Source organism: Channa argus, chromosome 12, assembly GCF_033026475.1.
Source record: "Channa argus isolate prfri chromosome 12, Channa argus male v1.0, whole genome shotgun sequence".
Lineage (NCBI taxonomy): Eukaryota > Metazoa > Chordata > Actinopteri > Anabantiformes > Channidae > Channa > Channa argus.
This window is the reverse complement of record NC_090208.1, coordinates 3,830,116-3,857,673: the sequence shown is the minus strand read 5'-3', so window position 1 is coordinate 3,857,673 and position 27,558 is coordinate 3,830,116. Positions and strand designations below refer to the sequence as shown.

Sequence of the window (27,558 nt, the reverse complement as noted above, 5' to 3'; positions counted from 1 at the left end):
TCAGAGATACTCCACTCTCTGATGGATAGGAGCGTGGAGCCACTTCCTCCTCCACCTGTCCCTGTTGTCTCCAGGTTCCTGTAGGGACGTTTCTGAGACGCACTATGTCTCCTGGCTTTAGAGAAGGCAGGTGTTTTGCCGTTCGGTTATACAGCCGTTTTTGTTTCACTTTTGTCCCCTCTTTTACTTCTCTGACTTTGTGTGCGTTTTTAACAAGTCAACGTTATGTCCGGTGTCTGTATCTATGCTTAGTCAACCTAGTTACTGCAGTTTCTATGATCATTAACTCGTTACAGGCTCTTTGTCGACCTGCAGCTCAGCACAATTCATCTTCCATCCAAAATGTTGCCATCAAAAACTTCTGATTTCAAAAAGTATTTACCACAACACTGACATTTGTCTTTGTAAAGTTAAAAATGCACTTTGTTTTATAATTATTATTTTAAATGTATGTTGTGTATTTTATTTCAAATTTTAAAAATCCATTTAGTTCATGTGAAATTCATCTAACTGATCAATCTTTAGTTGCACTTGTTTTGGTTCCCAGGGAAACGAGATTGCTGCACATCGCCCTTCATGTATGTCCTGAGTTTCTGTAGCCCCTCCCCCTTTCCCTCTCAGTGCTGCTACGCACCATTGAGGGTAAGTTATGTGGAGAAACGCTGATAGTATTTTTCTTTTTTCTTCGGAAATTGTTTACGTTGCTTATGTTGTCACCTTATCTGTGTACTTGGTTTTAATATCACTACGTTATTGAGATTTTTTGTGGAGTTTTGAGCATTAATGTAAGTTTAATGGACATTTTCATTTTACTTTGAAGTCTGTTTGGTGCCACTTGCCAGACGTCATGTCCTGTGTGATTATTGTAACTCTGTGGAGATTTGAGCTGCATTTCTCAGTGCAAACTTTATTTTTTGTACATGTAGGGGTCAGATGTGCAGGAAAGGCCAGAAGACAATTTATATGGTTGTTTGATTGTCGTCTGCAGGAGCAAATTAATTGTGGGAAAAGAGTCTTGAGTGTTGTTTCTCTATGTCCAATCCACACCTGTTACATCTTCCAAGAAAACTCTGTCCCTCAGACCTCACTGACTGCAAATCCTAACAACATGTGACTTTATGACCCTCTGTTATTTCCTTTAGTTCAGCATTAACCAGCTTTAAGACTAGCAGTTTTAGTTCTACCATTATTTGTAGGATTATTACTGGCAGGGTGAAACCTGTTGAAGAAGAATCTGTACAGTGGCTCAGCTCTCTCCTGTTCAGAGTTTAGGTTGAGTTGGATTCAGATTTCAGATCTACTTACTGCTGTGTGAAGGAAACACTGGGGAACAAGTAAAACCATCCCTGTCTGACTTAAACAACCAAATAAATTCAAAACAAATGACAGGATGTCTAACCTGAACTCCTAACCCAAAACAGGAGAAAAAGTAGTAACAAAAAAGGGCTTCTCACTCCTACTGTGGAGAAGCTACTTTACAGAAATATCCAAATCCACAAAAACAAAGTGCGGAGCTCCCTGTGAGTCCCGTTGAGAGTCGCATACAGAATGCTGGGTTGGTTGTGAGTGGCAGAAGTGGACCAGCTGGGGCTGCTGTCATCTGTTATAAATGGAGAAGGCCGCTCCATCCTGTCCAATCAGGTGGCGACAATGAGTTCGAATGGACCAATCCGTGCCGACCACCTGTGGCTCAACCCAACCCTCTCAGACACACCCACACAAAAACACAGGAGGAGGAGAAAAAGACAACATAACAACAACACACAATAACTCAGGTCATAACAACTGTTTACTGATTAATTGTAGCTCTTAGGCTGATTAGGAGAGATGGCATCCATCCTACTTTAGATGGTGCAGCTTTCTTTAATCAGAGTTGAGCCTACGATGCAGAGATCCAGTCCTACACGCCTCTCTGCAGTGTCCTTACAACCGTCACCCCCCCACAACTCCCACATACCTATAGAGACTGTGTCTGTTCCCCGACCAACTAAATTACATAAACTAAAAACGACAACAAGAGGAGTTAATCATGATAAACTAATAAAGGTTAAGACTACTCCTCTTACAGAACAAAACCCCAAAACTATTAAATGTGGATTATTAAATATCAGATCTCTCTCTTCTAAATCTCTGTTAGTTAGTGACTTAATAAACAATCATCAATTCAATTTATTTTCTCTTACTGAAACTTGGTTGCAGCAGGAAGAATATTTCAGTCTAAATGAGTCATATTAATTATCATGTTCCTAGAAGCACAGGCCGAGGTGGAGGAGTAGCAGCAATCTTCCATTCTAACTTATAAAGGGCGACTGTGGCACAGGAAGGTAGAGCGGTTGTCCACCAATCTCACAGTTGTTGGTTCAATCCCCGGCTCCTCCGGTCACATGTCGAAGTGTCCTTGAGCAAGACACTGAACCCCAACTTAGTTGCTCCCGGTGAGTGTTGGCCAGCTGCATAGCAGCTCCCCCATCGGTGTATGAATGTGTGTGTGATTGTGAGTGTGAATGGGTGAATAAGAAGCAGTGTAAAGCGCTTTGAGTGCCAATAGGTAGAAAAGCGCTATATAAGTGCAGACCATTTATATAAGTGCAGACCATTTAAAGTCATTTGAGAGACTTACTCTTAGCCTTTCACACCCAAACTAGAAAACTCAAAAACGACTAGTATTTGTTATCATGTACCCTCCTCCAGGCCCTTCTTCAGAGTTTTGCAGCCTCACTACGTACAATAGTCGATAGTGTTGCCCCTCTGAAAAAGAAGGCAGTAAACCAGAAGAGGTGATCTCCATGGTATAGTTCACAAACACGCAACTTAAAACAAGCAACACGAAAGTTAGAAAGGCAGTGGCGTTCCAGAAATTTAGAAGAATCTCATTTAAGTGGCATCAGAAATGGAATCTGATCTGGGAGCTGGTTCCACAGGAGAGGAGCTTGATAGCTAAAGGCTCTGCCTCCCATTCTACCTTTGGAAATTCTGCGAACCACAGGTAGGCCTGGATTTCCCATAATTCTTTACTTCTAAACTCAATACATAATACACAGTGCTCACAGTCTTCGCTCTAATTCATCCCAAAGGTGTTCTATTGGGTTGGGGTCAGGACTCTATTACTAAAGATAAATTGATGATTTCTAATACAAACGTATCTGTAGGAGCCTAAATGCAGTTTATGTTTGGTTGATTACAGCAATTTAAGTTAATAGATAAAGTCTTAAAATAAGTGGAAGAAATATTTGCCATATTCAGCAAGTTTGTTTAATTTTTTGGATGGGAATTGTATTTGGTTATATTCAAAATGCTTTATATCAGAAAGAAACTCTGATTGTTATTTTTGAATAAATAAGTGCTTTTATTCTGATAGACTAGAGGGAGGGATAGTCAGGTGACAGGTTACGAAAACAGGGTTTTTTGGGGAAATTTGAGGACAGTGGAGCCACACAGTTTTTTGACCTCTCTCTTTACGTCTCTCTCTTTTTTTTTTGTTTTTGAGTGTTTCGTGCCAATGATGTTCTGTTGAAATTTCTGCATGTTGAAGACTGTTATGTACACATTATACGTGTGTCTAAATAAACATGTCAATTTCATCGAGTGGTCCTGTGGATTTGTGGATGTGGACTGAGTGACACGAGAGCGTCAAGCTAAGGCTTCAATTTGGAAACCTACAGTATCTATTAAGGGTAAAGCTTCCTTGAGCAGTCTAGTTGGAATAGGGTCTAGCAGACAGGTTGTTAGTTAGATGAAGTAATAATTGAAGGGCTTTGGGTTCTTTTGTTGAAACTGCTCCCTTTTCAGTAGTTCTCAGTTGTATTGAGAGGAACAAAAATCCTTTGGACATTTTATGTATAGATACATTTGGGTCAGTGACTATTTGAACAGTTCACCACAGTTCAGCTCATCCTAGATTTTCAACCAAACTCTTAAAGCTACTTTTTAAGCACATATTCAAAGTTTATTTTGAACTGCAGTTTCAGGACCATGTTTGTCAGTCTGTAAAGTAAAACAAAAAAAAAAAAGGTGTTTTGCATTGCTCTTTAATATTTTGATGACCATGTTGGCCATTTTGTTAAATAACAACACCATGTTTTATGTTGTAAATGAACCTTAGTGGTTAAAGAATGTTAGAAAGTCTCATGTAGTAAATACAAGTAGTTAATGTCTCAAGGCATTAAAGTTTTATGAAAAAGAAGTATTAAGTATTTAATTTGTAAAAGTCAAATGTTTTATCTGGTCTGGAGTTAGCATGGCACATTCATAGAGCCCCGAAAGCTTAACTTTTAATGGATTTGAACAGACTTCAATGTAATGATGTGTGTTCTTTGCCACTGTTTTAAAATCTGGTTCAGTTCCTGTTGGGAAAGATAATCTGTGAAAAAAACAATGCTTAATGAAATCTTGCATGTTATCTAATGGGAAGCACAGAGCTGATGTCCTGTATTTAGTTCTACCACATTGGCCTCTACCATAAAAACAGCATTACACTGCATTCTTGAATGTATACAGCTTTTAAAAGGTCTTACATTTCACTTGATGTTAATCTGTTGCACTTTTATTTATACTGAAAGTTGTTTTAGGAAAGTTTGCTTATTTTAAATAAAATGTTCATGACTTTTAAATTATCTTCATGACTTTTTTTCTTTAATTAAGATATAGCCAATTATTTAAATAGTAATAACATAATGTACTTATACACATGAGACATCATAAATCCTAAGCTGTTTAGTGGTTAAGTAAACATTAAGTAATTGTACAAAGTAAATCAGCTATATTGCAAAATGCATAATTGAGTGGTTTACTGTTAATTTTACATTTACATTTAGTCATTTAGCAGATGCTTTTATACAAAGCAACTTACAAGTGAGGTACAAGGCAACAAAATCTCAAAAAAAGTCAAGGAGAAAACATCAATGCAAAGTCCTATCAAAAAAGTGTTCACAATTCACAAGATGCAAGTGCGAGAAAGAGCAGAAAGGATATTATTTTATTTTTTTTAAAGAGACTGAGGAGACGTGGTCCGTAAAGCTCAGTTGGTCATCGATGATGACCCCCAGATTTTTGGCCGACTTAGTGGGACAATCACTGTAGATCCAATGTTGATGCTGATGTGTTGCATCGGAGATCTGGCTGGGAAGACAAGGACTTCGGTCTTGGAGAGGTTGAGCTGAAGATGTGTCCCTCTAATCCAGGAAGAAATGTCTGAGAGACAGTCCAGTGGAAAGGACAGGAAGAGCTGTGTGTCATCAGCATAGCAGTGATAGGAAAGACCATGTGAGTGGATGATAGAGCCCAGGGATGTAGTATAGACAGAAAAGAGAAGAGGACCAAGAACTGAGCCCTGCAGCACACAGGTAGAGAAGCTACGAGAGTGAGAAAGATGCCGCTGCCAGGATTGTTTGTCAAAGAAGCAGAGAGAGGTTTTAGAAGAAGGTGTTTATGCCAGAGCTGGTGTGATGAAGTGAATCTTAATGGTTTCCTACAAAGTGACGTGTAAAAAAATCAAATGATATAAAGGTATATTTAATATTATATATAGAAGAAAAAATTAACACAGATTAACCGATACATTGTTGTAGAGAAACAAGCTCAGGGTTCCACTGCTTCTCCATTATTGCTGAGTTGTGTTTTCTGCACTTTGTATTTGTTATTATGCTCATTTTATAATGTTATTTGAAATCCACCCACCTGTCTGTCTTACATAAAACCCTAAAACATCTTGTTATTTTCTTAATCGGATGTCAAGTATGATTTCCTGCTTTAACTCGTCTTTCTATGAAGAGACAGGACTCAACCCCTGAAATCTCCCCCATTTGCCAAATGAGCGATTCCACCTCCTCCATCTTAGTCCAGTGTCCAATATTATTAAAATAATCTGCCAAAGCAATAATCTGAGTCTCTCCAAGTTTGATTTCCTTCTTCTATCTCGAGTGTATAGTCCTTGCCAGTCCTTTGTATGTGACACGCCTGGTACATGTCCAATGTCTGTATAAACTAATGTGACAAGCTTCCTGAAAATGGAAGAATAATTTCTCTTAAGACACAATTTGGTGCTGTAGCATATTTTTATTAATAGATGGTGCTACTATACCTCTAGAGGGTCTATAGCTACACCCCAGCACATGATCAGTTTGTGAACGTGCACAGTGGAAATCACTGATTTAAATAAAAGTCACAAACAGCTCAGAGATGCAGGTTCCTTTATTAAAATCATCAACAATGTTCAGAGAAGAAATGACTGAACAGGAAACTTCTATTCTTGTGGGATCATTGTGTGACTCCTCTCGTGCACAGCTGTTAGTCACTGCTGGATAATCAGAGCTAAACTACTGGTGGATGAAAGAAGACTCTGCTCTATCGAAGGTGAACAGCAGCTCACACTGCAGTGGAGAACATGAACGTCTGCTGCAGGAACCCTGGATGTCTGATTGGACAACTTCAATACTCTACACACTCTGCTATGTGGATTATTAGAGGAGCTTTAAGATCAGACTGTGTCTAAAATAATTAATTCTTTATAGACATTTGTGTCACACACATGGTGGAGTTGAAGACAGCAGAAAGAGCATCAATTCCCTCTGTGGTGCTCAGCTTGGTTGCACAGACAAATATGTTCACAGTGTCTGAAACACAAACGATCTATATCTCCTTACTGAGATATAGATCTTCCCTTGTACTGCTTGTGGTCCACTGGTGAGTTTGTCGTCAGCTGCTAACACTCCTGCCTGGAACCAAGAACCATCCTGCTGACACATCAACGGACCTCCAGAAAACCCCTAAACAAAGAGGAAAAATGGAAATGTTCAAGTCCATTATGGTCATTCTGACCCTGACCTCTGACCCTTTAAAGGACCAACAGACACTTTGATAAAATACAAACACACACCAACACACTGTGTGTAGGAACAATAATAATAATACTAATCTGATTATTCACCTGCTCCAGTGTCAAAGCTTCAATACAAATGCTGTCATTCGATGTGTCCTCACAGTCCACCACAGAGGTCTGGAATTCCTGCAGAACTTGTTCCACTAAAGTTGGGAGAATCAGAAAATGGTGACAAGTGGCATCAGAAGCAGGTTGTAATTATCTCTCTAACTTTACTATGTTTGATGGAAAGAGGTGAAATGATGCAGACAGTTAAAATTACTGTGTCAGACTAGTGTCAGGGACTCACCCCCTCCTGCCCCGGAGCTCCAGCCTGCAACCCAGCACGTGGAGCCCACACTGAAGTTTCGTCCGGTGTCCACACAGATGGGCAGGATGGAGTCGGACAGGGGGGCGGGGGTCGCCAGATGCAGCGCTGCTGCATTAGGCCCAGTGTGGTTGCTCAGAGTGATGTCTGTCACATTCAGTTTCACCTCAAAGGGGTTGGAGCCGTTCTGTTTCAGACGACCCAGGACCACGGTCCAATCAGATGCTGTGGCTGAACTGAGGGAGATAACATGAGCTAAATTAGGACTGAGGACAACTCAACACTTTAAAACATGTGAGAACATGACTCCAGGTGTCTCACCTTGAGAAACAGTCGGCACTGCTCAGCACAAAGTCCTCGTTCACCAGAGTCCCACCACACACATGACGTCCATCCTTCTGTAGACTCGCCATCCACGGCCACTTACCATCTGTAACCTTCACGCCTAGTCCCAGAAGACGATTACTCAGTGGGACCTGGCCACAGACATCAGCTGGAGACACATTTGAGCTTTAAAGCCTTGAAAATTTCATCTGTTTAGTTAAACCAACAAAGATTAATTTTAGATGATGGTGGAGATCCCACAGTTTCCAAAGAGACCAAAATAATGTCCAAGACTCCTGTGATTTTTCACTTTGATGCAGTGGAGTCTTAAAGGTTTTTGTGTGATGAGCTGCAACAAGTTGAAAACACTGACAATGACTGATTTGATCCAAGTGTTGAAATGGGTCAGAGCCATCACAGAGCCTGGACATGACAGGAAGTCAAGTTTGAAGCAGATCATAAACAATGTTGAGAGAAGAAATGAACCTACAAGCTCTTAGTGATGATTTAGTGATTTTCTTCTGAAATGTTTTGAAACTTTGTTCTAATTCAATACATCAGTTGTTGGAATTGTCTGAATCCATTTGTGGAAATACTGCAGCTGATTTGCTCCAAAGGTTTGACACAAACCTCTGACAATCTGAAACATTTCTATCCAACAACAGTGTGAAGATCATCTTTAACTAAATCAGACAGGAGCAAACTGGGACTTACCATCCAGCTGTGAGAGACTCTCTGAAACACAGAACACAAAGAAACTCTTCAGGCTTTTCTGATACTTCTTGTACAACATTTGGACATGTGGTGGAAACAGGAGAGGATTGATTTTTATCATCTCTAACATTTATTACTAAACTCAATCAAACACATTTTTCCCTGAAAATACTATTTACACATAAAACAATCTAATTACATAAATGTAATTAATATAATTTACATGAATAAATAAATGAAATATAATCAGATAAATAAATGTTATTTTATTTCAAATTTTGTTTTATGGAAATGAGTGAATCAATAAATAATTGTCATAGAATTTAAAGTTTGTTTCTTTTATTTAAGAACCAGAATATTTCTTCACTGTCCACATGCAGTAATGTCCATAACAATCTAAAATATGAGCTAATATGCTGAGGAAATAAATTCATAAATGTTCATCTTTCCATCAGGTTCTCACTCACTATGAATCAATCTACACAGTCGGGCTGAGAATCACTGAAGCTACGGTCGACAGGTGGACAGTCACCACCTGAGCCACTGCTGCCCCCTCACCACAGATCTCAGTTCATTTTTTTTTTTACATGTTTTTTTCTTTTATATTGTATATTACATATGTTTTTTACACATTGAATGTTGGACTTCAAAGAGTCTTTTAAGAATTGACTCAGTTAGGACAGTTTTTATTCCCTTCTGTCCTCACTTTGATCTAAAGAAACATTAGTATTGCACCTAGTATTTTACTTGATTAAGAGGTTTTACTTGTTCCCCAGTGTTTCCCTCACACAGCAGTAAGTAGCTCTGAAACCTGATTGGTTCAGGTGTGGACAGTGAGGAGGTTCTTACCTGGTGTCAGCAGAGTCAGCAGAGTCACCACACACATCACTTTGTAGGAAGCCATCGCTGCAAGTGTCAAGTCCTCACATCTGACATGGTATAAATACCTTGTTCTCCCCCCTCCTTCCCTCAGACACACCTCTCTCTGCTTCTTTGACAACCTATAGATTAAACGAAACCATTGTTGTGTCTTTTTACCAAACCAAGTTCAAGTTTCTGGAAAAGGTTGTTGGGAAAACGATGACTATAATATCTGTGAACCTGAATTTACATGAGCCACAGTTAAGACATGTGGATCAGAGCTGTGTGATATGACCAACAACTCATATCCTGATAGAGTTAATGAAAAATAAATTCAGCATAGAATAAAATGTGCAGCACACTTTGTGGTTCTTATCTGAAGATTATCTCTGGACTGTTGGACATTATTCTTGTGTAGGCGCTAACAGAGTGGTGTCTGTTGTGGTGATGCTGGAACGTACAGGCACGATGCTCCAAATGAGGAGAAAGATTTGCAGAACTAGGCTGAAATGAATCATCAGTAAAATGTTTGTCATGCAAGAGACGTAATAAAACCACATGCAACAGTCAAGGTTGTGTTGAAATTGAAGGTGTGTTAATTGATTCACAACCTGAATGAAGCACTGAGTAAAATGAAAGAAAACATTCCACCTTAAAGATTGTTGTAGATCTTCAGCAGAATTAGCTGTGCTGCTAATGTTAACTACATTTTTGTGCTTTGTCCAAATAGCCGACGTTCCACAGATCAACAGAGACTGGATTAGTTTTCTCTCTTTATGCAACAAGTGATTCCAGAGTTGTTGGAAGTGATCAGACAGGAAACACCTGCTTTAATGTTAAAACATCTCTTAAAACCCCATTAATTTGAAATAGAGTTTGTTTTCCATCCTTTCATTATCTTTATCTGATTATCCTGGAGCCTTTTCCAGCTGTGGTTTGTAAAAATGTTTTATCCTACTGGACATTTTATTGTCTGTAAATCTTTTTTTAATATATGAAAAATTCAAACCTGAGATGTTTGAATAAACACTGGACTGAATGTTCTAAGGAGTAGATGGTTGGACTCGTGTGGTAAGTGTAATGCGTCACTTCCTGTTTTTGCACACTCTTGGGTTTCTACCAAAGGACTGTTTACTGATTAATTGTAGCTCTTACGCAAATCGGAGGTCACTAACATGAACATTGAATCAATGTGTAACTTTACCAAAACAATGTCGGACTCCGTAGTTTTCTCTGGTCCCCTGCCAAATCTGACCAGTGACGACATGTACAGACGCATGTCGTCATTCAACCGCTGGCTGTCTAGGTGGTGTCCAGCAAATGATGTGGGCTACATAGACAATTGGAAACGTTTTTGGGGAAAACTTAGGCTGATTAGGAGAGATGGTAGTGTAGTGTAGATTTCTTCAATCAGAGTTGAGCCTAAGATGCAGAGATCCAGTCCTACACGCCTCTCTGCGGTGTCCTTACAACCGTCACCCCTCCACAACTCCCACATACCTATAGAGACTGTGTCTGTTCCCCGACCAACTAAATTACGAAAGCTAAAAACGACCACAATAAGAGTTAATCATGATAAACTAATAAAAGTTAAAACTACTCCTCTTACAAAACAAAAAAACCCTGTCTTGACCCAGGTATTTTAGCCAATTACAGACCAATATCTAATCTCCCCTTTATTTCCAAAATAATTGAAAAAGTAGTTGCAAAACAATTATCTGATCACCTTCATAGGAATAATTTGTATGAAGACTTTCAGTCAGGATTTAGAGTTCATCATAGTACAGAAACAGCACTGGTAAAAGTCACCAACGATCTTCTCATGGCCTCAGATAATGGACTCGACTCTGTACTTGTTCTGTTAGATCTTTGTGCTGCATTTGATACCATTGATCACAACATTTTATTACAGAGACTGGAACATGAAAATGGAATTACAGGAACTGCACTAGGTTGGTTTAAATCTTATCTATCTGATAGATTTCAATTTGTTCATGTTAATGATGAATCCTCCATGCACACAAAGGTTAGCTATGGAGTTCCACAAGGCTCTGTGTTAGGACCAATACTTTTTACTTTATATATGTCTCCTTTAGGCAACATTATTAGAAAACACTCCATACATTTCCACTGTTATGCTGATGATACCCAGTTATATTTATCTATGGAACCAGATGAAAATAATCAGTTAATAAAGCTTCAAGCCTACAAGACATAAAGGCCTGGATGTCCCACAATTTTTTACTTCTAAAATCAGACAACCAGCTCCCAGTTCAGATTCGGGAAGCAGACACACTCTCTACTTTTAAGTCTAGGCTCAAAACCTTCCTCTTTAATAAAGCTGATAGTTAGTTATAGTTATGCTGCTATAGGCTGAGACTGCTGGGGGACCCACCCCCCGATGCACTGAGCTCCTTTCTTCCTCTTGTCCCTCTCTCCTCTACTCTCACCCCACAATTGTCACCACTGTATGACATTAACTCTGTGTTTTCTCCCGTAGTTGTCTTTGTCCTTCTCTGTCACTTTCTGCAGATGCCCCCGACTTTTCTCTCTTCACTTTCCAATCACCCCAACCGGTCAAGGCAGATGGTCGTCCACCCTGAGCCTGGTTCTGCTGAAGGTTTCTTCCGTTAAAGGGAGTTTTTCCTCTCCACTGTTGCCTATGGCTTGCTCCAGGGGGAATTGTTGGATTCTCTTTATATATTTTTATAACCTTGAATTTATTCTGTAAAGTGCCCTGAGATGACTTTGTTGTGAGTTGGCGCCAAATAAAGTTGAATTGAATTGAAAGGTGCTGAACTGGTGTTAACCCACTTGTTCTCCTTTCTCTGGCATCATGTTCTGTCCAATTGTCAGACACTTTGGACTCGGTTCTTGAAGTTGAAGTTACCTTTGACCTCAGTGAGACACACAGAGTGTCCAATTAAGTCCTGTATTTGGCAGCATCTGATGCCAAAAGAACTTTTCCTCAATGTCCAGCTGCTTTATTGGTCAGAAGATGGCTGACGCAGGTTTCCTGGAAAAAAATCAGTTTCTGAGAAACGGTCCATTGGTTTGGTGATAACAGACACATTAACACAGAAATGTGTGATCTATTGCTTGGCAAAGAAGCAGAGAGAGGTTTGTCTGAGGGAGGGAGGAGAAGAATGGAAACTTGATGGTTTCCTACAAAGTGACGTGTAAAAAAAATATATTATATAAGTATATTTCTATATTTAACTTAATAATATAAAAAACACAAAAATACGTAATTTCTTTTTACTGAGATCCGAACACCTTCTGGACCTCCTGCAGTTCGCCTATAGAGCCAACAGATATGTAGATGACGCCGTAAACATGGCCCTCGTTCTATACAAAAACCAAACCAAAAATCAGTCCAATCAACATGGCTCCCTCCGAGGCAGACGTGTTTGCTCGCTCCGCGCTGAAATGTCGGCTTTTTCTTCTTCTTTGTGTGTTTCTTGTTTTTTCTGCAGTACATAAATGTCATGCACTGCTAACATACAACCGACAGCCATTACTGGACATCACCAACTCACAACACATTGACTTTACTAGTTGTATTTTGCTGGAGCTACAACTCATGTTCGCTCCCAGAGTCACCACCGAAACCACCCCGGGGGCCACAAAGCACCGGGCTTGAGTGAGTTAGCTGACCCCAGGAGAGCGCTTCGGAGACGGAGATGCAAGCGAGGCAAGAGGGGGGGGCTCCATGCTACCACCGCTACCTAGCCTCCTGCTAGCGAATGTGCGGTCCCTGGAAAACAAACTGGACGAGCTACGAGCCAGGATTACAGCTCAACGGGAAATCAGAGAGTGCTGCGCCCTGATTTTCACCGAGACCTGCCTCTCAGACAAAGTCCCAGAGGACGCCATTCAGCTACAGACTCACTCTGTTCACCGAGGCGATCAAGCAGCCGCGTCCGGTAAGACTAAAGGGGGATATGGGTGTTTGTATGTTAACAACTCGTGGTGTGGAGATATACAGACGGTGGATGAACACTGTTCGCCAGATGTGGAGTTTTTACTGCTGAAGTGCCTCCTTATTATCTACCGAGGGAATTTACTGCTGTGTTTTTGGCCGCTGTTTACATCCCCCCACGAGCTACGTCCACCGCAGCACTCAGCAAACTCTATGACGTCATCAGCGTGTTAGAAACGGCTCATCCTGACGCTGTTTTTATTGTTGCTGGCAACTTCAACCAGTGTAGTTTACGGACTGTATTCCCTAAATACCACCAGCATGTGGACATTACCCCCGTGATAAGATTACTCTCGACCATGTTTACAGTAACATACGTGGTGCGTACAGGGCTGCACCCCGCCCCCACTTCGGACACTCAGACCACATCTCTTTGTTCCTGTACACTGCTTACAGACAAAGACTGAAACAAACACAACCTGTCACCAAACAGGTGAAACTCTGGACCCCAGTGACTGAGAGAACCTTGCAGGACTGTTTTGCTCTGACTGATTGGGATGTGTTTAAAGTGGCAGCCACTCCGGGTATGTGACTGGGTACATCAGCACTTGTGTCGATAACATCGTGCCCACTATACAAATCAGGAAGTTTCCAAACCAGAAGAAGTCAGATGCTACATGCTCGCTCTCTTGCATTTAGATCAGGCAATGAGACCGAGTACAAAGCTGCGAAGTACGGACTGAGAAAAGCCATCATAGCGGCCAAGAGGCAGTACAGAGAGAAGCTGGACAGCTTCTACTCTATTAGTGACTCAGGGTGGATGTGGCAAGGCCTGCAGCACATCACAGACTACAGGACCACCACCAACAGCATCACCTCAACAGACAGCCTGCCGGACGACCTCAACACATTCTACACTGGCTTTGAGGTCCCCAGCTATACTGCAGAGAGGGGGCTCACACACACCTGGACCACTCAACCCCCCTCCCCTCCACCAACCGTCTCAATGACCCAGGTACACAAAGCTATGAGGAAGATCAACCCCCGCAAAGCAGCAGGACCAGACAACATTCCTGGGTGGGCCCTCAGAGCATGTGCCAACGAGCTGGCTGATGTTCTCACCTCCATCTTCAACCTCTCCCTCAGCCAGTTTACCGTTCCTTCGTGCTTTAAGACCACGACCATCGTCCCCCTGCCTAAAAAGAGCCCACCCACCTGCCTGAATGACTACAGGCCAGTGGCACTCACTGTGTTTCGAGAGAATGGTGCTGGCCCACATTGAGAGCAGCATACCAGACACTTTTGACCCCCTGCAGGATGCCTACTGGCCCAACAGGTCCACCTCGGATGCCATTGCTGCAGCCATCCACTACTCACTCTCTCATCTGGAAAATAAGGACTCATACCTCAGGATACTCTTCATCAACTACAGCTCTGCCTTCAACACGGTCATTTCCCACAACCTCACCCACAAACTGTCCACACTTGGTCTACACCCCACCCTCTGTGACTGGCTCCTAGACTTCCTGACTGGCAGGCCTCAGACTGTCAGGATTGGTAAAAGGACTTCAGCCAGTGTCATCACAAACATTGGCACTCCACAGGGTTGTGTACTCAGCCCCATCCTCTACACCCTGTTCACCTACGACTGTGTCGCCTCCCACAAGGACAACATCATCCTGAAGTTTGCGGGCAACACCGGAGTGATAGGACGCATTGCTGGTGGTGACGAGGCAGCCTACAGGAGGGAGGTGGCCAGTCTGGTGTCATGGTGTAGAGACAACAACCTCACCCTCAACACGGACAAGACGAAGGAAATGATAGTGGACATGAGAAAGGAGAGGAGAACGCATCAGCCACTGTTCATTCGGGAGCTTGAAGTGGAGAGGGTGAGCAACTTTAAATACCTGGGTGTCCACATCACTGAGGACCTCACTTGGACACCTCACGTCACGCAGCTGGTCAAGAAGGCCCAACAGCGGCTGTATTTTCTGAGGAGGCTGAGGAAGTTTGGCATGTCGCCTAAGATCCTCAGCAACTTCTACAGCTGTGTCATCAAGAGTGTCCTGACCAACTGCATCACTGTGTGGTACAGCAGCACTACTGCCATGGACCGCAAACGCCTGCAGAGAGTGGTGAAGACCTCAGTCCTCAGGACGGAGGAACAAAAGTGTGAAATGCAGAACCTCAAGACTGAAGAACTCTTTCTTCCCCTCTGCCATCAGACTCCTAAACAGCTGACAGGAGTTTGCAACCATGAACATAACACAACTGTTTACATTGAATCACATTTTGCATTTCCACACTCATTTTATTCAGAACTGCTCTACCTCACCTTTATTGCCTTATTGCTCTTATTTTTTTTTGCTGTTATTTTTTTATTTTTTTATTTGTATTTTATTTTATTTCTATTTTTCTTCCCATTTTTATTTTACTTACTCTGACATTTAGTGTGGACGGCAAAGTAAGAATGTCATTGTGCAGGGAAACATGCTTTCTGTCTGTGCATATGACAATAAACACTCTGAATCTTGAATCAAGAATTGAATCTGAATGGTTCCAGTTCTGCTCTAAAACAAGCTCTCCCAGCTGAACATGCAGACTTCCTGACAGAAAGACGCAGTTGGTGAGGCTGGGGAAGCACATGTCTGACTCATGACCATCACTAGTGGATGGATGTTATTCTCCCTGTAGACCAACAGCAGCACTTCTGGTCACCAGTCTGTCAAACTCTTGAAGTTTGCAGATGACACAACCCTCATCACCCTCATCTCTGATGGAGACAAATCTGCATACAGGACTGAGATGGACCATCTGAGCTCAACGCTCTCAAGATAGTGGAGATGATAGTGGATTTCAGGAAAAATCCCAGCCACCCTCCCCCCTGTCACCCTTTGCAACACTCCAGTGATGTCTGTCAAGTGCTTCCACTTCCTGGGCACCACCGTAACCCAAGAGCTCAATTGGGAGCAGAATATCAGCTCCGTCAGCAAGAAGGTTCAGCAGAGGCTGTACTTCTTGCAGCAGCTGAAGAAGTTTTACCTCCCTGTGAAGGTGTTGGTGAACTTCTAAACTGCCATCATTGCATTGGATGATGATTATGATGATGTCAACACAGAGCATCATTTCAGATTTGATGCAATATGATCCATGTGTTCTCTTTTTTAAAAGGAGCTATAATGTCAGAAACAGTAAAGGACCCAAAGGACCCACTTCCCTGTGGAACTCCACATGTTCTGGTAATCTCATAATGTCAGTTTGACAATTTTTGAAAGGCATAATTGAAACATTTCAATGTGAGCAGTTCTCCAGGAAAAACCCTCTCAGGTTAAGTGAACTCTTACATCATTTAAAGGAGAATTTTTTGAATGAAATTGTTGTTCAGTCATGTTCACAGTCGCTGGTAAAGATGGTGGAGACATGAAAATGTTACATCAGAAACAATCATGCAGCACAGAGATAATGTGTCCTTCATCTTCTAAAATGAAGGACATTGTACGAACTCTTTCACCACAGTGAGGATCCTTTGTTTAGTATCTAGTTTTCTGTTCATGTTCATGTTCATGTCGTACAACTTTACCATCATTACACTAACGTTTACATTACATTCACAAACCTTAATCTGCTTTAGTTCATGCTGAGACATGACAGCATGTGTGGTCCTTTCTGGTGTTAGATGGTGTTTTACAGTCTGTGGTGTATGTGTAACAGACACTAACAGCTCTGTGGTCGCACAGTTTCCTGCTGCTGATCTTTGTTTTACGGAGTGTTATACAGTTGCACTTTACTCAACATTGAGAAAAAGAGAAGACAAATGACTAAAGAGGATGAGTAGCTCTTCTCTGTCTCCATCATGGTGCAACAGTAGAACAAGATCTACCAGGCTTTGGTAAAAAAAAATAAGTAGTTGTTATAGGAGACATTCAGTAGGTGTTTGAGTCTGCACTAAAACAAAGAATGTATTTACATTTACATTTAGTCATTTAGCAGACACTTTTAAAAAAAGCGACTTACAAGTGAGGTACAAGGCAGCAACAATCCAAGACAAGGTCCCTCTGTAGTCGAGAGACAGAGCTTTGAACCTGATGCGAGCAGCTACAGGAAGCCAGTGTAGAGATCTGTAGAGTGGTGTGACATGGGTCTTTTTTGGCTGATTAAAAATGAGGCGAGCTGCCGCATTTTGGATCATCTGCAAGGGTTTGATTGTGAATATTCCGTGATGTAGGGTCTGATCCTCCTGATGTAGAGAGCAAATCTGCTGCCCTAGAGACTGAGAAGATGTGGTCCTTAATGCTCAGTTGGTCGTCGATGATGACCCCCAGATTTTTGGCCGACTTAGTGCGACAATCACTGCACACAGGTAGAGAAGCTATGAGAGTGAGAAAGATGCCGCTGCCAGGATTGTTTGTCAAAGAAGCAGAGAGCAAGGTTTTAGAAGAAGGTGTTTATGCCAGAGCTGGTGTGATGAAGTGAATCTCAATGGTTTCCTACAAAGTGACGTGTAAAAAAATCAAATAATATAAAGATATATTTAATTTTATATATAGAAGAAAAAATTAACACAGATTAACAGATATGTTGTTGTAGAGAAACAAGCTCAGGGTTCCACTGCTTCTCCATTATTGCTGAGTGGTGTTTTCTGCACTTTGTATTTGTTATTATGCTCATTTTATAATGTTATTTGAAATCCACCCACCCGTCTGTCTTACATAAAACCCTAAAACATCTTGTTATTTTCTTAATCGGATGTCAAGTTTGATTTCCTTCTTCTATCTTGAGTGTTTAGCCCTTGTGAGTCCTTTGTATGTGACACGCCTGGTACATGTCCAATGTCTGTATAAACTAATGTGACAAGCTTCCTGAAACTGGAAGAATAATTTCCCTTAAGACACACTTTGGTGCTGTAGCATATTTTTATCAATAGATGGTGCTACTATACCTCTAGAGGGTCTATAGCTACACCCCAGCACATGATCAGTTTGTGAACGTGCACAGTGGAAATCACTGATTTAAATAAAAGTCACAAACAGCTCAGAGATGCAGGTTCCTTTATTAAAATCATCAACAATGTTCAGAGAAGAAATGACTTCTGTAGACTCTCCATCCACGGACACTCACCATCTGTAACATAAGAGCTTCCTCTCAGAACACAAGTATTCCGTGGGGCCTGGCCACAGACCACAGCTGGAGACAAACCAAACAGGTTGAGAATTTTGGCTTTAAAGCCTTGTAAACTTTAGATAATCGTGGAGGTTCCAAAGTTTATAAAGAGACCAAAATTTGCTCTAAGACTCCTGGGATATTTCACTTTGATGCAGTGGAGTATTAAAATTTTTGTCCCTGACTTTGTCAGCACAGTTTGGTGAAGAGCTGCAATGGTTTGCCGTGGTGATCCCTACTTGTCATGATCCGGCCCTTTGGTTTCACTTCCTGTCTCTGTCTTTTATTTTGTATTCACCTGTCTCCACATCCTGCTCTGTTCAGCCACTTTACATTCATCACCTCTCCTAATTGGTTACACCTGTTCCCGTGACTCAAACCCAGCCCTTCCCACAGTCCCCTGCATGACTTCAGTGAGCCTTCCAGACATTGTCTATGTGTCATTTGGATCATGGTAATGTCTGCAATCACCTGCCTGAAGCCTGCTGCTAAATCAGTTTCACCTGTTACCGGTCTGCTAAACTGCCTGTGTGCTAACCAGTCTGTATATTACCTGCTTGCTAAGCAGGTAATAAGGCCACTCCTACACTCCTGTGAGGCTCACAATAGACTGCACCCTCACACCGTCCTCATAAACCCCTCCCCATGAGAGGACCACTGCTTAATGAGTGTAACTGTTTACAATTTGAAATCATTTGTCACTTTAATCTACTGTGTGTTGTGTTTTTGTGACCTATTTACAGGTGATTGCTTTTTTTTATTACTACTTTTCTATTTTGTGCTCAGAAACTCATGAGGAACAAAATTTCATTTCAGTCTGTGCTTTTAAAAAATAACGTGTGAAATGAAAAAGAATCTTGACTCTTAAACTGAAATGTTTTTCACTGATTTTGTTTCAGTTCAAGTCATGAGTTTTTGTAATTGTCTGAATCAGCGTGATTATAGCAAATTTATAAAAAATATGACTGATTCGTGTTGTTTACCTGCAGTCTGAAGTTCTAGATTTGACACAAACACAATCTGAAACATTTCTATCCAACAACAGTGTGAAGATCATCTTTAACTAAATCAGACAGGAGCAAACTGGGACTTACCATCCAGCTGTGAGAGACTCTCTGAAACACAGAACACAAAGAAACTGTTGAGGCTTTTCTGATACTTCTTGTACAACATTTGGACATGTGGTGGAAACAGGAGAGGATTGAGTTTTATCATCTCTAACATTTGTTACTGAACACATTCAAACACATTTTTCCCTGAAAATACTATTTTCCAGTTACACAAATGTAATAAACCAACATTTAGTTGTTACTGTTTCTTTCATCATAAACAATGTGTGTTTTTTATAATATTTGCAGATAATATTTCTTGTCAAGCTGCATCGTTTCTAAAATCTTGCGGCACATGCTGAAATTATTTTAGACATTATTTGCAAGGATCAAGTGCAAATTGTGAAAAATGTAATTTCGAAAAAAATATTTCCTAAAAATCAAAAAGCTCCTGTTCCAGTGAGAATAAACCTCAGTATTGTGAGTGTTGTAGTAAAACACACACGGACAGTTTGTCATGTCAAATACTTGTATTTCTACGACACTAATGTTTCCACTAAACATGTTCATTTGATCTGACTCATCTTGAATCATTCATTGCTGTTTTCTCATCACGGTCTTTAGCAGTAATTATTACAAACATCCAACTTCTTGTGGAAATATTGGAGTCTCCTGCTTATCAATAGTGTCTCCCTGAATAAAAAATATACAACATCCTGATGATCTGATATTTCTATAAAACCAAAGTGTGAAGATGATCCATAATGAAATAAGACATTTGGAAGATAAATTTCATCTCTATCATTTATTACTAATTACTAACACATTTCTTTATAAACATTATTAAACTGTTTGCTTAAGTAATAATAATAATAATAATAATAATAATAATAATAATAATAATAATAATAATAATAATAATAATAATAATATCGTTATTATTATTGTTGTTATTCTTAAATTCAACAGATGACACAATACATTTTAGATTCCAAAGATTTAAAGAGAATTTACTCATACTTACCTTACATAATGTTAATAATTCAAAAACACTGTGACAGATTCCACTAATTATTTTGAGCTTGGATTTCTCATCTTGAAGTGGATTTAATTTCAAGTAAATATATAAACAAATGCAAAGCATTACAAATATATATATATATATATAAAGTAATTTTTTAATTTCTAATTCATGTAAATTAATTGAATTACTAAATGTTTGTTTCAGAAGTATAAATATTACATTAATACAAATTGTGTTTTAAGGAGAAGTTTAAATCAATGAATAAATGTCATAGAATTTAATTTTTGTCTCTTTTATTTAAAAACCAGAATATTTTTTCACAGTCCACATGCAGTAATGTCCATAACAGTCTAAAATATGAACTAATATCCTGAGGAAATAAATTCATAAATGTTCATCATTCCATCAGTTTCTCACTCACTATGAAACATGTTTTCTATATTATATGTTACAAATATTTATTTTTCCAACTGATTGTTTTTCCTTTTGTCCAAGATTTGATCAACATAAACTTCAAAAATACTCTGTGACAGATTCCACTAATTATTTTGAGCTTGAAGCGAATTTTACTATTGTAAATATAGGAACATATGCAAAGCAATACAAATATATACAATGACGTAATTTTAATTAATATAAATGATCTAAATGACTAAATGTTTTTTTTTATTATGTTTTATGGAGATGAGTGAATCAACAACTAATTAAAAATGTGTCTCTTTTATTTAAGAACCAAAATATTTATTCACTGTCCACATGCAGTAATGTCCATAACAATCTAAAATATGAGCTAATATGCTGAGGAAATAAATTCATAAATGTTTATCATTCCATCAGTTTCTCACTCACTATGAAACATGATTTCTATATTTTTTCTGACATATATTTTTCTCCAACAGATAACATATTGAATGTTGGACTTGAAAGAGTTTTTTTAGAATTGACTCAGTTTGGACACTTTTTATTCCCTTCTGTCCTCACTTTGATCTAAAGGAACATTAGTATTGCACCTAGTATTTTACTTGCTTAAGAGGTTTTACTTGTTCCCCAGTGTTTCCCTCACACAGCAGTAAGTAGATCTGAAACCTGATTGGTTCAGGTGTGGACAGTGAGGAGGTTCTTACCTGGTGTCAGCAGAGTCAGCAGAGTCACCACACACATCACTTTGTAGGAAGCCATCGCTGCAAGTGTCAAGTCCTCACATCTGACATGGTATAAATACCTTGTTCTCCCCCCTCCCTCCCTCAGACACACCTCTCTCCGCTTCTTTGACAAGCAATAGATCAAACTAAACCATTGTTGTGTCTTTTTACCAAACCAAGTTCAAGTCTTTTCCAGTTCAAAGAGATTCTGCACCATGTTCCTCAATCATTACTGCAGAAGCTGGATGGACGTCTTTGCTGACAAGGACTAATGATTCCTTGTTATTCATCTATAAAACCTTCCTACATACAGAAATCTCGACTTTACACAAATGATTGGACCATGTGTTTTGACTCAGTGAAGAAGTTTAAATGTGCTGACGACACGACACTGGTTGGGCTCAGAACAACATCAGATGTATCAGCATAGAGAAAGGAGCTGGTCTACAGATCATAATCTTCACCTTTACATTGGGAAAAATAAAGAGATGGTTATAGTTTCTGGAAAAGGTTGTGAGGAAAACGATGACTATAATATCTGTGAAACTGAATTTTCATGAGCCACAGTTAAGACATGTGGATCAGAGCTGTGTGACATGAACAACATCTCATATCCTGATAGAGTTAATGAAAAATAAATTCAGCATAGAACAAAATGTGCAGCACACTTTGTGGTTCTTATCTGAAGATTATCTCTGGACTGTTGGACATTATTCTTGTGTAGGTGCTAACAGAGTGGTGTCTGTTGTGGTGATGCTGGAACGTACAGGCACGATGCTCCAAGTGAGGAGAAAGATTTGCAGAACTAGGCTGAAATGAATCATCAGTAAAATTCAGACTGTAGAGTTTTGCACATGTAGCTCCAGTTGTGCCCACTGTCATTTAGCAATTGAAAAAACTGTAAAAGTATTTTTTCACTTTGAAACTTCTCCTGCTTGGCTTATTTAGTGTAATCAACATATAAAATAAAAATGGTTCAGTTCACATATGTGTAACCCTCCTACATGTTTCTATTACAAAGGTGCTGTTTGGGTTCATTTGACCCGGCGACAAAACAGAAACTAAAAAGACTCAGAAAGATCAATGTGTGTGTGTGTGTGTGTGAGAGTGTGAGACAGGGGTGTATTATGTCTCATAGTTGCAAAGAAACAAACAGGATTTGACCTTTCTGACTGTTTTTAGCTTCTATTTTCTCTGCCGGGTCAAATTGACCTGAACACTATCTTTGTAATATAAACATGTAGGAGGGTTACAAATATGTGAACTGAACCATTTTTATTTTATATGTTGATTACACTAAATAAGCCAAGCAGGAGAAGTTTCAAAGTGAAAAAATACTTTTAAGTATTTTCTTTAGATTGTTAACTTTAAAACGGGTCAAACTGACCCTGAACAGAAGACGTGTCTCATTTCAATTTATCAACATCACTCCATAAACAAAAACAATTCAAAATATAAAATAACATTTTAAAAAATCTATTGCATATAAATCTATTGTAATTTATTTGTAGGTCTTTTCAGTTTACATTAAAAAAAGTTTTAACATGATCTTTTTGTAATAAATGAGTGACTTATGCTCATTGAACCATGATCTGTGAACAGTAAAGAACATCATTGAACTAAACATTGATTGAAATGGTTAGTAATGGAGTTAATGATGAGATAGAAACAATGTTTTTTGGGACTTTTTGGTCAAGTTGACCTGGGAACATCAAGGCTGTTCCTCAGAAACCAACATAACAGGAGGGTTAAAGGTTGTTGTAGCTCTTCAGCAGCATTAGCTGTGCTGCTAATGTTAACTACATTTTTGTGCTTTGTCCAAATAGCCGACGTTCCACAGATCAACAGAGACTGGATTAGTTTTCTCTCTTCATGCAACAAGTGATTCCAGAGTTGTTGGAAGTGATCAGACAGGAAACACCTGCTTTAATGTTAAAACATCTCTTAAAAAACCATTAATTTGAAATAGAGTTTGTTTTCCATCCTTTCATTATCTTTATCTGATTATCCTGGAGCCTTTTCCAGCTGTGGTTTGTAAATATGTTTTATCCAACTGAACATTTTATTGTCTGTAAAGCTTTTTTTAATATATGAAAAACTCAACTTGAGATGGTTGAATGAACACTGGACTGAATGTAATAAAGACCTGAATGGATGTTTAACAACTTGTTGTCCTTCCTGTGGCATCATGTTATGTCCATTTGTCAGACACTTAATTAATCTGATATTAAAGCTGAAGTTACCTTTGACCTCAGTGAGACACACAGTGTCCAATTAAATCCAGTTTCTGGCAGCATTTGATGCCCAAAGCAACTTTTCCTCAGAAAGGGACTGATGCAGGTTTTCTGGTAAAAACCATTTGTCCATAAATTTTAATATTTTTACCTTTGTTTTTGAGAAACGCTCCATTGGTTTGGTGATAACAGAGAAACATTAACACAGAAACATGTGATCTATGGTTTGGCAAAGAAGCAGAGAGAGGTTTGTCTGAGGGAGGGAGGGGGGAGAGGAAGGTGCTTATGCCAGAGCTCATGTGATGAAGTGATTCTTAATAATTTCCTACAACTTGAAAGAAAAAAGAAAGAAAAAATATCATAATATATAAGTATATTTAATATCATGTACAAAAGAAAAACTGAACACTGATGAACTGAGATCTGTGGTGAGGGGGCAGCAGTGGCTCAGGTGGTGACTGTCCACCTGTCGACCGTAGCTTCAGTGATTCTCAGCCCGACTGTGTAGAGTCATATGTGGAAATGTACCTGGACAAGACCCTGAACCCCCAAACTGACCATCACAAACTGTTGAGCTTGTGTGAGCCAGCACACATCTGACAGACCACATGATCTGAAGTGGAAACCCTGAGCTGATGGGAGAAACTGAACCAGGAAAGAAATCGTGTTTCATAGTGAGTGAGAAACTGATGGAATGATGAACATTTATGAATTTATTTCCTCAGCATATAAGCTCATATTTTAGATTGTTATGGACATTACTGCATGTGGACAGTGAAGAAATATCCTGGTTCTTAAATAAAACAGAACAAACAATATTAAAATTATATTTACTTATTCAGGTCATTTATATTAATTAAGATTATGTCATTAGATTTTTTTGTATTGCTTTGCATTTTTTTCTATATTTACTAGAAGTAAAATTCGCTCCAAAATCAAAAATCCAAGATCAAAGTAATTAGTGGAATCTGTCACAGAGTGTTTTTGAATTATTTACATTATGTGAAGTTTATATAGATCAAATCTTGGACAGAAGGAAAATAAATAGAGAACAAAAATACTTTTTTTAAATCTTTGATTTATTGTGTCATCTGTTGAATTTTGTGGGAAAACGCCAAATAAACAGCAATAATGATGGAAGATGACGCGGACGGCAGCCTCGGTGTTTCAGTGCGCTCTACTTTGTATTGTCTTGTGTTTGAATGCAGTGTTCTGCCACAGTTCTGGTGGATCTTACTACCGGGAAGAACTCATGAACATCAGAGCTTCTACCCTGTGGACTTATTTCCGTGGTGCTTGTGCGTCTCCGTCTTCCTCTCTAACGCTCACTTTCAAAGCAAATGGACGAGCTGACCCTGCTGCTGAACAAACTCCGAGACTTTTCTACGTCCTGTGTTTTGTGCTTCACGGAAACGTGGCTGTGTGATCTTCTAGCGGCCTCTGCGCTCCAGCTGGGTGAGTTTCAGCTTTACAGACACGCGGGAGGTGGAATCTGTTGCCACGACGTTTCGGTGCTATCTATGCACTGCTCCCCGGACCTGGAGGCCTTCATCATCAACTGCAGCCTTCTCCTCATTCATCCCTGTTGCTGTGTGTGGATGAGACAAAGAAGCTGCTTGGATGAGTAGCAAAACATTTTTAACCAAGAAGAAAAAAGTCCAGTTGACGTGACTCGGATAACCAAACCTGGATGACCTTCACTGACATAGATCTATAAAATCTCATTTATAGATTATTGGTATTCGATACTTGTTTCAATTCTATCCAGTGACATCTGGTGAAGAGGCCAACTTTGATTTTTCATGCCTCAGTTAAGGGCTATTGAAGTAACAGTAATGATAATTCATTTTGGTACAAGTAAAGAGAAAAGGCTAAAAGGATTAAGATAAGTTTGTTTCTTTTCAGTTTTGCTCAAGGTCTCAAGACACAGATATGGACATGATAGAGGAAGGTGTTTGTGGAAGTGGAGCATCAATCACAAAAGTGTATGACAGGCATCATCACTGCTGCACAGCAGCCATTGATCGTCTTCAGAGAAGATGACAGATGATGATTGGTGGTAAACCTGTTTTTGTCATCAGTGATGAAAGCAAGTTTCTCCACAACAGAACAGGTGTCAATCACAGGGAGATGATGTTAATTAATGATATTATTCCATTTATTACATGGTCCAGAAATGTGAACAAGTAACACAAATACTGCTGATATTTGGTGATATTTGTATTTGTTATATTTAGAAGAAATATGTTGGGTATAAAGCCTGACTGGGTTAAAATCAGACCAAAGGTTCAAATTAATGAAGGCAAAATATTTGGGTCAAAGTTTGCCCCCTGCTGGACCTTTTATGGATCTGTTATTGACAGCTGCATCCATCACATTAGTGAAATATCTTACAGCAATGTCAAAAAACATTGTTAAACCTCTCAGCCAGGCTCAGATTTGTGGTGAAGGCCTGAGAGTAATTGGGGAAGGAATCAGGAAAAAACAGGTCTGGGGAGACAAACTGAGTTTTGTCTTAGTGGAAATTATTCTGGGAGCCAAAGGTGAGGACGTGATCCCAGTACTGAGTCCAGCAGACATGGAGGCATTGAAAGCAGCTCTGACGTTTTCATGTCAGAAAGTCTGCGTCTTGCTTGTGCTTTTAAAGTTTTACTCTGTGTAACAGCATGTAGCCTGTATATGATACCTTCACCAACAAAATCCAAACTTTTCTGTGTGTTCAGTTCAACTTTAGGAAAGTAGCTAGCTAACTTTATCACATGTGGGGTGAAGCCAAGCGGCTCTGCTGTGTAGTAAAATGGCTTTTTTGGACTTATAATAAGAAACTGAATGAACACAGTTAATATCTAAATAAATCCCTGTGCTGAAATCATTCAGTGTAGTTACTGTATATACTGTAACTCATCCATGTTGGCTGAGGAAAAGTTTTGCTTGCACTGACTTGTTGCTTGTGCATCTGATGACATTGGCAAAACTAATGATGCTAATGAAGTATGTAAGCGACCTTTCCACCGTGTTAGGGACGACATTGCCACAGTCAGCAGCTTTGCTGATAGTTTCTAATTAGTCACTGATCTCACCTCAATATTTAAAAACCCATCTTTGTATTAATCAGGTCACCATGACAACTATGATGATTGTGCAGTGACATTAAAGTCTATTATATTCTGTCAGTAAGTTTGCTAACAGCTTTAACCACAGCAGAGAAAACAGGTGGCAAACATTTTCTAAGATATTCAGCAGGAACTGGAAACAGACCTCAGACCCTGAAGCCTGACAGTAGGCAGGTAACTGGGTAAGTTTGGTTGAGGTTAAGGTCAGGGGACATGGACATCTACAGCCCTTTTCACACATGGGATCCCTAACTTTGCTGCCTTCATCTGTCAGAGTTAAAAATCAACTTGGTTTTGTTATTATCTCACATTTATGTTGTGTATTTTATTTATGATTTTCAAATTCCGTTTAGTATTTGTGAATTTTATATAACTGAGCAATTATTATTTGCACTTGTTTTGGTTCCCAGGGAAACTATATTGCTGCACATCACCCTTTATGTAGCCCCTCCCCCTTTCCCTCAGTGCTGCTCCTTATCTTCAAGGGTAAGTTGCTGATGGTGCTATTTTTCTGTTTTGTTCAGAAATTAACCATCAGTTATTGGCTAAATACACGACGGAGGAGACGATGTGATGTTTAGAGACAGATGAACAGAAAGTGGAACTAAATCTTGATGGATGGAGGGATGTTTACTGTGTCTAAAACAAGATGGGGGAACAAACCATCAACTTCCTCTTTGTGTTTCTTACAACAGCAGGTTTCTGCCTTAGTTTGATGCTAAATTAGTTTTTCTTGTTCTTTAAATTAAAATGTGTGAACTTGTTTTCAGTTCTGTCCAGTTCCTGTTTCAGTAAATACTCACTACATTTCATTAGTCATTAGTTTGGTGT

At 39.6% G+C, this 27,558-nt stretch overlaps 2 protein-coding genes across 2 annotated transcripts in view; both read right to left on the bottom strand.

Moving 5' to 3' along the window:
• The window catches only part of LOC137137017 (interferon-induced protein 44-like), a 111,134-nt gene that overhangs the window by 76,898 nt on the left and 6,678 nt on the right, over positions 1-27,558 (bottom strand). The gene's annotated exons all lie outside the window — the stretch shown is intronic.
• Positions 6,158-7,597, bottom strand: LOC137138059 (tryptase gamma-like). The gene is made up of 4 exons (XM_067524964.1): positions 7,506-7,597; positions 7,167-7,420; positions 6,926-7,020; positions 6,158-6,764 (listed from the first exon to the last, which is right to left on the bottom strand). Exons 1-4 carry the CDS (start codon positions 7,595-7,597, stop codon positions 6,603-6,605), a joined length of 603 nt encoding a protein of 200 aa, XP_067381065.1. The 3' UTR covers positions 6,158-6,602.